Source organism: Botryllus schlosseri, chromosome 8, assembly GCF_051294905.1.
Source record: "Botryllus schlosseri isolate E-star chromosome 8, Bs_hap1, whole genome shotgun sequence".
NCBI lineage: Eukaryota > Metazoa > Chordata > Ascidiacea > Stolidobranchia > Styelidae > Botryllus > Botryllus schlosseri.
Window position 1 is genome coordinate 26559752 of NC_137243.1, and position 11670 is coordinate 26571421.

General features: G+C 38.6%; 1 protein-coding gene across 3 annotated transcripts in view; it reads right to left on the reverse strand.

The window, feature by feature from the left end:
• Positions 1–11670, reverse strand: part of LOC145444666 (potassium voltage-gated channel subfamily KQT member 5-like) — a 50390-nt gene extending 38720 nt beyond the window's left edge. The window contains exons 1-3 of one of the 3 annotated variants that reach the window (XM_080322682.1): positions 10914–11669; positions 7866–8011; positions 2418–2578 (exon numbers count right to left, since the gene is read on the reverse strand). In XM_080322682.1, coding sequence (XP_080178808.1) covers positions 2418–2543 — 126 coding nt within the window. In that variant the 5' untranslated portion in view covers positions 2544–2578; positions 7866–8011; positions 10914–11669. Of the gene's footprint in view, positions 1–2417; positions 2579–3910; positions 6062–7865; positions 8012–10913 lie in introns of those variants that run through there. The other 2 variants (XM_080322683.1, XM_080322681.1) reach the window with 2 other exon arrangements.

The following is an 11670-nucleotide window of genomic DNA, read 5'->3' on the forward strand; positions in this document are numbered from 1 at the left end:
ATGGAAATGCGATGCTAATCCTCTGTCTTCTCGAACAGCACGTTTTAAAAAATAACATGGTATGGCGCTATTCCCCATATCATGAGGCCCGTAGTTTAGTTGAAGAGCAATACGGAGAAATTGTATAGGATACGGTGTAAACACTTTGCACAAATTAGTAAACGTTGATAAAAATTATGGTGGACCATCAAAATGCCATATTGTGTAGTTTTATTTCCAGAAATTAAAGGCATTACTACACTCGCGTTTATACTTCAACATGTATGTTATCCAGACAAAAGAACTGATATTAATTATAACTCAAAGTATATGATACTGGGAATTGAAAGTGAAATATAAATACTACTTCTGAAAGCCGAACATGTATTTCATGTATTTAGTCCAGAAAGTTTCAAAGGTGGTATGCTAAAACAGCTCTAAAACTAAAAAAAAAGTCAGAGTACAGATTTGGACACGCCATGGACATGCTAGATTACGATATGAAAAGTAAATGCTAGATTGCGAAACATCAGTTTCAAAAGTTATGATGAGCCATATATACTGTGATGAATTATTTGATATGGGCGAAGTGCGACAATGTGGTGTGAACGGAACCACGCCAATCCTCTACCTAAATTATATTCACCGATATTTTGGTGAAATCATACTGGTCACTCCGTATCCACTGCGCGCGAAGCGCGACGAAAATTCTGGGCTTTACTAAACTTTTATGAAAATTAAATGTTGATAATCCGTGAAAACAGCCCCGAAATTCCTCAGGCGATCTTCCTGATTGAACAACTTCTACTTCACAAACTGAAAATAGCGAAAAGTAAGTAAGTAGATCACAGAATATTAAGAAGTAGAAGTAGAAGTAGCGAAAATCAGATCTACTTGAGTAAGTACCAGAAGTAGAGGATAACTACTTGAGTACTTCAAAAAAGTAGAAGTACTTCGTTACTGACCACCTCTGAGAGTAGGTTTACTGTTAAGGCCTATTTATGGCGCCTCACGATAACATAGAAGAAGGTCGTAGATCGAGACCAGGATTAGCACTCAATAGTTTCCAAAATCAGGTAGGTATTTTCCTTACTAAGTAAGAAATAACCAAGGGGTTGACAAATTTAAAAGCTTCGATGATACGAAACAAAAGGATTAGATTTCATAACTTAGAGCCCCATAAAACACAGGGTGGCATGGAAAAAACGAGCCGAACAAAAGCCTTCTTCGTAGTGTTATCTATTAAATGTTTCCAACGGCAGGATTCGTGGTCGTTTCCTGCAATTTTAGATCCGAATCATGTTTTGCCCCTACCACTTTCATCCGATAAGCAGTCGAAAATGAGCAGTTAGCAATTCAACATAGCTCAAGGCATGTGGTGGAATTATTTTGGTGATTTCTACCTGACTTTGTCTTGTCTGGGATATGATGTAATGTTCAATATTGCAGATAAGGTTACCGATACTATAATTATACTTTGTAGAAGAGCTACTCAACTGACGGATCTTTTCGGTGTTATATATGAACCTTATCTGTCTCGAACTATGATTTTTATCAAAACCAAATCCGAAATAATTTTCCAGCTCGACGCAATCTGGCAGTGTAAGTTCTCGCTGTTTAGGTAAGCGCTTTCAAGCGTGAATGGATTTCGCGTCTTTATGACCAGTGTAAACCTTTACCACTGCTTTCGATTCTAGCCACTTAATTACCAAGATTTGAAGAACTAGCAAGAAATACAAAAATGCTAATCCTCCCACTAGCTGAAACCAACAGTACACAAAATATACTTCGATTTTATATTGACTGAAATTGCTTCATCGTATTTTTAACACGCTACCGTATTAGATTTGTATGTCTGTTAAGTATTCCATGAGAGTTATAACGGACTTAAGCAGGGTTATAATGACTCGGGTCATTTTCTTGAGATGGAAAATGACTGGAACAAGTCATAGGACTCGACACATTCTATATGACTAATTCAAATCTCGCATATTGTGACCGATGATTGAATTATAGGCCCAGAATTTTCTCCACATGTTTGTATAGGTATGTTTAGAGTGAGAAAATGAGTATATTTTGAACCCGCGAGTTTTACACCCATGAGTTTTACAGAAATCAGTTGAACATGACATAAACTCGATACTGTACAGTAAACACTATATGACTTGGACTTTAGGACTCGAGTTTTAACACCATGAATCGGACTCGGCCCGTAGCTCCCTGACTTGGAGTCGTAATTGACTCGGTGGTGAGTAGAAATTGACTCGATTCAAAACTATAAAAGTCATATTGACTTGTGACTCGGAACCTTGTGACTTGGTTACAACCCTGGGCGTAAGCCAATTTTAAACTTTTATAACTGCACCTCTGTTAAACATATTCGAGTAGTCCTGGCGTAATGGAATGTCTGCGGCACACCATAAAGAGTAAAGACTTACCCCATTTTTGCCTCTTTCCAAATCCTCCTTTGGCCTCACATTGCTGGCCCACTTGTGATTCTTTTTCGACTTGGACACGGCATACTCCACGGTACGGACATCGTCGCTGAACTGAACTTTACGCATCTCGTGCGAGTTCGCTCGGTTGTGAGCGTCTTTTCCTGCGTGATGGGAAATTAAAACGGCTGTATGACTCGATCAAATGCATGAAAGTAATGATTATATCGCGACAAAATCACGTATTTTGAAACGCCGCCAGTTGGCAACGTAGTTCAAAACTGTAAATATTTTTATGGCTTGGATGTTACGCATCGCAGTTGCCCATAACCTTTATTGACCTGGCTTATGCTAATGCTAATCTGCAGGCCATCGGTCACAGTCGGACAACTTAATAAATGTCAACTTCTCAAAATTAGATTCGAGTTGGTATTGTGGCTACACAGGTTTTGAAAAAATAGACTAGAAGTGGAATTACAGCTATTTGTTCGTTTTTTTATACGACTTCACTCCAAATATTTTTGTTTATTAAACAATAGCTACAACGTTTTTTTCCAAATTGGAATGAAATCAGAATTACTGAATTCGGGAAAACTTGACAATGAATGAGGTTCAATTTATAGCCAATCAAAATTCGTTCTCATAAGCACGAGAATAGCAAATATATGTACAGCAGGCTTGGATCGTTTCGCACTATACAGCTCTACTGTAACATTTTCAGGAAACTGGAAATTATACTATAATTGATATTAGAACATAGAAACATTTACCAACTAAGATTTTAATTAGAATTACAGCAGAGAAATATTTCAGTGTTATATTAGAATTAGATTACCGGCATCTCGCTCTAATTAGTCTAATTATACAACTAGTGTCCAATTCTGTGTTCGCATTTCGTCCTAAAATCATAAATTTACCAAATTACACATCTCATAATATTACTGCAGAATACTAGTGCAAAAAAACCAACTGTGCATCAGCAACGGTGTTAAAAGAACAAAACAATAAGCACGTGATTTTCACACAAACCAAAATCATTATAATGAATATTTATTGGAAATTAGTGTGACTTGTGCTGTGCAAGTTGAGTATGTGCCTTGACCTCCAGCGAGCCCGTAGGGTTCGTGTGAGCTCCGGTAAAGAACCAATACACTAGCATGTTCACATGGGATATGCAACATTCGCCTGTTATTGAAGCACACATGGGATATGGATAATATCTCTGAAAGCATCTACTAAGAAAATAGCTTTAGTTCGAACGCAAAACTTACGAAGTACGGTCGGGGTACGATACATCTCATTTGCAATCAGGCGTGATACTTTGAATCACTGATTATTCCTGGAATTTGATCTATTTTCACTAATATTTAACATCGTCGCGCAAAATATACTTGAAATAACTTGACGGGTGTTTACGTGCGCGTTGCAAATGCTCGGTTGTACATGCACGAGAGCTATTCAACGCGCTGTCATATTTTCGACAGATATCAACTCACCGAAGCAGTCCATGTTAGTCAGTATCTCAAACGTCACACAGATATCCGTTAAAGCTCTGGTAAACTTTGCAGCAATAGTTCAGTAAGATACCAAACTGCGCTAACTGATACACCCATCCAAGGTGGTGTTTACTAATTGATAATGCAACACCTTACCGAAACGATCAGGGAACTTGTTTTGAAAGTAATGCACTATTTGAAGAGATTCTTGGAGATACAGAAACTCAATACTACTGAATAGTCTATTCATATTGAAATAAACCCGAATGTCTTCGGCTGACACTCGTCAAGGCTAATCGTCAGGAACTAATTGATAATTGCAAAGAACATTGTATATCAGCAATAACAATCGTATCACCGTTGCGAAATTACGAGTAATCGAGGCGAACAAATTGCTTAAGCTGCTTAAAAGGATGACGATTAAACATTTATTTTAATATAAATATTTTATTCAATCGTATACAGAAGTTCTCTGCCTACGAGAAGCTCTTCGTAAACTTCAATATGCAATTGATAATACATTCCTATCATTACCATATACAATCGATAAACTATTGGCGCTGGCACTACAGATATAGATGTCTCAGTAATGAACTTCTCCATACAGTACACTACAATTTCGCCAATCTGATCGAACTGGTGAGATAATAGCCTGCTACGATCGGCTCTGACGCCGCGCGGCTTCAACCGCTGTAATTTTACTGACTTTCGATAGATACGCAATAAGCTTTACCATTTTATACGGCACGACCGACAACAATGGACGTAAATTGAAATGGTTCAGCAATTCGGCGCACTCCTCTCAATCAAATCTGATAAGATGAAATAGTATTTTGATGGTCGTATTGAGGTCCGTGCATACGTGACTGTACTTGAATGCCGACTATAAGAAGTGTCGGTTAAGAAAGTGTACGTATGGTGGACATTTCCGGTGTGAGATTGTTACAAATGTGATACATTGATTTCACTAGTACAATGATTCGAATACTCCAATCTGAATCGAGTAATAATTGAAAGAATTCGAGTCGTGAGTGCGTGATGATATTGGAGTGCTGAAATGATACGCTCCATTTAACTAAGAGTAAATTTCTCCACGATAATTGTAGTTCCGATATTATTTTCCACTGCAGAATCCTGTAAACCTCGGTTGGTCGTATCGCAGCAAATGAAACATGCTGTACAGAGCAACGCACGTTAATGGAAATGACGTGAAGTCGTGAATACCTCTCAACATCACCACGAAGTGCAATGAAATAGGTATGACAGAACACACCAAACAATCTTTTATTTGATGCAGAACAGGTATTGTGTTCTTCGTCGTCGCCTCATGAAGTGTACTCGACTTGACTTAAAGCCCAGTACTCGACTCGATTAACAATCGAACCATTCGGGTATGACTATGGCCATTGGCCAGCCCTAGTAATAAACCGACAGCGATCGTTCGAAGCTGATAGAGATACTGCCTGAAGAAGCTTCAGATTTCACCATCGTAACGTCATTAATTATGTGTGCCCTCAAACGAAGGTAGTCATCCAATCAGTACAAATCTATTTCCTGTCATTATTTTCGTGTTACGCACCGGTATGCATTTATATTGTGTGGCGAAAATGTCGCATTAGCTGAGTTCATTTGACACCAATTTGGATGAATCTTGCAAAACTTCAAGTAAATCAGATGGTAACAGGCAGACTTGGACAACTATATAAATCTAGTAGCCTAATAATTAGGTGGAAATGTCGGTAATCTAATTCTAATCTGATTTTTGAATTGTTTCTATTCTCTCATTATTATGAACTAATTTCTGGTTTTCCTGAAAATGATACAGGAGAATTGTAGAGTGCGAAGCGAGCGAAGCTCGGTGTACAGACATGAGGATAAACTCTTGTTTGATATGAACTGCACTGGACTGTGCGAATTTAATAATTCTTATTCTAATCCAAATTGGAAAACAACCGTGTAGGTATAATTATAATTTTAATTCAATTTGGAAAGGCTGGAACTTCAATTCAATTCAATTTAATGCTAACAATATCATCATTTCAAAACACCACAAGACTGCGATACAATTAAAGATAGGAAGGTGTCGAAACGACTTGGAATAGTCTTTGGAATCAGATTTTCGCATTGGCCTAGGCGATGTAAAAAGGAGGCATAGTCCAACTCTGCTACCAAAAGATAACAGAAAGTTCCCACGTTGGTCATGTTCCATATGATTCCTCAATCAATCAGAAATCATCCTATTATTTATGTTCAACCGGCTATGTAACACCTTTATAGAAGCAAAAGCTTTATTATAATTACAAATACTAAGAGCTGTGCACTCGAAAAATATCCTCGGAAAATTGTGCTTTGTTGACACTTGTGGTCATAAAATAACATTTACCGGGGGGGGGTCGTACCGTCAGCAATTTAATCGTGCGTTTCCTCACCGGTGGGCCATGATATAGCCTTTCGGCCAAGAGTTTTTGAATCGCTAGTATTATTTTTCCCGCAAGTATTTAACGATATTTCCCAAGTCGTTCTACTTCAAGTCATTCGGTTCACCCTTATCAAAACGTCCATCAGCCGGCGGTAAGCTAAAATCGGAATATAGAAATAATTTTCACTCTGTGACGCAATCATGACAGGTAAAAGTCGTGTAAGTTGCGTATGACAACCCTCTGTTAACAGCCTCGAGGAAATCCGATGGGAAAATACTGTGAAACCAACAATACGGTTATTAAATGTAGGTCGAAAGTTTGCTTCGTGTCCCTGGTAACTATTGCATAGAAAATACAGAATTCTTTCACATTTCGAGATGGGCCACCGAACTGTTTCAAACCGGAAAATGGGTCACAGTTATGGAAAGTTAGGAACCACTGCAGTGTATATGATCCACAATCAGCCTCTGTTGGTCGAAATAGTGTAGGTAATGATGAAGCAATTGCAAAGAAAATCTGTACGCAACGCAGAAGCAAACACGTCCACATATCCACAATCCACACATTTCACATTTGCTAGAAATTACTAACCTGCGTAGGTTAATAAATCTATGCACTTACGTTCTTACAATCAGCCAAATCGTTCGCCTGTCAGCTAGCGGCAGGAGTATACCACAACTATATGACGTGTCATAGAATACGCAATATTGAGTCGCAGGGGCAACATAAAGAAGAATAAATTATCGACAAACGGGGAAGATTATTTCCAGATTTTGTCCAGGGGCAGAAGGCAGAGTAGTAAAACCCTGAAAGGGCATAAATACAACACACCCTCGTCCACGACGAAGAACTACCAACTGATCAGGACGGAGCAGAAGAAAGCGCATCGCTATATCAAATATGCCGATCTTGTAGTGTGGAACAGCATCTCTCCGGCAATCCTACACTACAGTCGTCGAGCATGTCCACATTTAGGTCGAAATACAAGCAATTTCTAATGAATAAATTTTAGTGGCAGCACACCCATTAGGGGTGTGTGGGTAATGATTGTTACTTGCTATTGTGATGATACTGTTATTTCTAGGGCCGCCAAGTGTCTAGCATTGACCACGTGAAATGGAGACTTAGTGGACACATGACAATGCATGCTTCCTTCTTGTCTGAACTTGCTGCCGTGAGGACGCAGAAATAAAGATGTCTAAAAACTATTGCGAATCTCTTTACATCGAATATATTAGGAGGTCTTCCACATAGTATCTACCTACCTACCATAACAGAGTTCGCAATTAACCGTACAAGTCAATGCTGTACATTGCACATTGCAAATACCTGATGTGCATAATATGTTACTCTTCCGCGAGAGAAAGCATTCGTCAAACAAAAAATCTAATGCACTGCATTAACAGAATGAGTCAGATTTTAGAGTGTGGAATGTATGACAATTCGCCCATCTATTGTATATGCATACCAGGGATATCGCTGATGCATACTCAGGGATTTACTTGTTTTCAAACAGCACTAAACAACATGCATACCGTCAAGTGGAGCTTGAGGCCGCGACGTTAGTGTGACTACCTTCAATCACCATGGACGGGTACTGATTTCAATGTGATTGCAAACACGCCTGCGTCTGCGTTTCAAGCCTTCAGTCGGAGATAGGTTTCGTGCGTTGTTCGAATATCTGGAATAACGCAATCGACTTCAGTTGACCTGCGAAAGACGAACCTTAGACTTAGCCACAATGGCTGCTACTTCAACTCTTGTGAGTTTAATGGCAATGAAGTTTTAGGGTAAACAGACAGAAATCTACACTTGAATAGTATATTGATATTGATATTGAAATTGAATAGCATATTCATATTGAAATGAACCCGAATATTTTCGGCTGACACTCGTCAGGGTTGATCGTCAGCAACTAGTAGAGAATTGGAAATAACATCATATATCACACATTCATTTGTGTGCCTTGGAGTCGACTGTTATTAAAATACACCAGCCAAGGCTGTGTCAACAAAAGAAGTTCGTGTACCATCTAAAAATAATAAAATGAACGTTCTCTTATTCGAAATTCCATGATGGTGACGTCACATTTTGTGATACGATTGTTGATATACAATGACCTTTCCAATTTACACTAGTTGCTGACGATTACCCCTGACGCGTGTCAGCCGAAATATATTAGGGTTAATTTCAATATGAATATACTATGCAATTGTAAATTGTAGTTCTGTACCTTGAAGAAGCTCTTCTGATATTGAAATGTACCCGACTATTTGACACTCGTCCGGGGTAATCGTCAGCAAATAGTAGAGAATTGTAAAGAACATAGTGTTTCAACAACAGTACCACCAAATATGACGTCACGGGCATGAATATGTGAATCATATTAAGCCACCTGTTCGCCACGATTATTCGAATTTCATGCCGCTGACGTCATATTTGGTGATACCATTGTGGATATATAATTTTCTTCTCAATTCTCTACTGTAGTTGCTGACGATTACCCCTGACGATGGCCAGCCGATAATGTTAGGGTTTATTTTAATATGAATATCCTATGTTGAACTTGTGCATCTCCAAGAATCTCTTTATGTGGATATATCCTACCTATGACACCAATATGCTTATTGTGAATTGTGACGTTCAACCGGTTAGTATAAGCTTTCCGAATAATGTGGAGTATAAAAACTGAACAGCGATTGTTCCAAAACGATTCAAATTGCAACTGCCTAAAACTCTCATTCTAAGATACTACTTTACTTGAGAGAATGGAATGGATTAGGTCACAAGTCCATACAATGCACAGAGAGAAACGAATTCCCCAGATCAAAGTCTCAAAGTACGAAGTATCAGGGTATCTAGACGCGGATGGCGCCATTAGCGTATTTACTACGAGAGCAAGCCTGGGCAACTAGATAATTGTAGTTGTTTAATTCTACCGATTAAAGCACAACGCCGTTAATCTAATTCTAATCTAATTTGTGAAATGTTTCCATACTCTCGTTATAATTCTAATGTAATTCTGGTTTTCCTGAAAATGCTACAGGACATAGAGAGAGAAAGATATGATATTCTTTTTGACCTGCACCATCGAGATGCTTTGGCGACGGAGTTGCGATACGGCCGTGAGGTCAACTAGTCTGCGACCCCTTTTTTTCTCCTCCATGCTATCCGGGATTGGCGCAGAGCACCTAGCAGGATAGCTGCGGTGCCAATTTTCAAGACTTTGGTATGACCCAGCCGAGAATCGAACCCACGACCTAGCGTTCGAGAAGCCGGACACATAACCATTTCCCTATATCGCTCGGTAACTGTCTATATAGTGTGAAACGTACCACGCTTAATGTACAGATATTTGTGATTCTCATGCTTTTGAGAATAAACTCTGATTTCATATGAATTTGACTTTAATTTTGTTGTAATTCTTTATATATAATTTAATTCCATTTCTCGGTTTTTGCAAACTCATTAATTCCAATTTTTTCTAATTGAAAAAAAAACGTAGCTATAAGTTTACTTGATCGCATTTACTGATGTTCGCCGCTGACGAGAGTCAGTCGAAAAGCTTCGAGTGGGATAAATTTGAACATATTGTTTGTTGCATATTTACTCCTAATTCTAATCCAATTTGGGCTTGCTGAAAATTTTCTATCCCTCCGCAGAGCACGCCGATCCAGCAGGTCGTATTATTCAATCAAAATTGCGAAGTCTACGTACACAGCTCGGGTAATGTTTGTACGAGACGACAGCAGCCGTCACACTGTCAAGACTGTTTTGACAAGACACTTGACACTAACTTCGACTTCTCGTGGCTTGTTATTGTACGAGGTGCACGAGGTAGCTGGGATGTGTACACATTCAGGTCTGGTGGAATTACACACCCTTTCAAGCATAACAGCTTAATATCGTCACGACTTATTTAATATTCTCTATTTAAATGCAAGAAGTATTGTATAGTGCAGCGGTTCCTTACGTTTACTAACCTGTGGAACAATTACGCTGTCATATCAACAACAATATATCACAATACACATCTAACTACACATAATACATTAATATAGGTGGCTGGTGCACAAATTGAACTGTGTATCAACATAGTGTTAAAAGAACAAAACCAAAATAAATGTTTAGGCTACAGCAAAATAGTATGAATTTTGATGTTCCGTTTCAGATATCAGTGCAGAAACGCGAGGCTCTCCCTTGTAAAGTGTCATCATGTTGTGCGGTCGAAACGCAACAGCGTGATAGCAATTGCTTACTAACAAATTAGCTAATAAATATTGAAGATATAATTGGCATTTTAGAAGGACGGGGTTTCGATTTCGGACCCCAATCCCCCCTAGGTATGTCACATGCAAATGACGTACCACCACAACGGTCTTAATTCGACTACAAATTGTCTGCAACCAGTGATGGCCAAGACGACCGTGTCATCACAAATTAATATGACTCGAGTGGATGTCATCTCCATGGAACCCCTAGGACTGGCTTAGAGAACTCCAAGTGTTTCCAGGAACCAGGGGTAAAGACCACTGGTGTAGCGTATACATAATGGCCTTGTAACTAAACATCAGGTAAATTACCTTTAGGTGAAAATTCGTCTCTGCTGCTGGCGATTAATTCCCCTGACTTCTTCTATTCGTGTTGACGGTAAACGAGGCGATTGCAGCTTTTTGCATTGGTCCCAGTTGTTCGTATAGTATGCACAGTACGCAAAGATTCAATGGTAATTCAGATTGTAGGTTCGTTGCTTGATATTACATCTGTCACAAAACAAAAATTCAATTTGATTCATCGATTCTCCAAAACTAGGCCTACCAGAATTTCAGCACCCAATTCAGTCAGTTCATGGGTATAGTATATTTTTGGAAATAAATACAAAGTCTAGTCTAAAAGTCCTGTTGAAAGTATTTGTAACTAACTCGAACTGCTAATAAAGGTGACATATAGATAAACCTATCCAATCAAGCTATACGCAACCTATCCAAACAATACCTTTTACTTTACAAATGTGTACAAAGGTAAGTATAGGCCTATGTAGTCTGCTATAAAATGCGAAAACTAAAAGTGGACGTAGTATAAAAGCATATATAGGGTACATAGGGAAGTGTAAGTATAGGTGGAACCTACTTGAGTACTTTATTACTAACCCCATCTGGTAAATATCAAAACACGAATATGTTGCTGATTAAAATGGAATTAATTCCAATAATCTCAAATAATTTCATCTATTTAGACATTGCCGTTACCGTTTATGGTGGTCGCACATGATCATCGATTAACGCCGAGTAATACCTACCAGTTTATGAATTGTTGTAAATTAATATGAATATGTCAGTT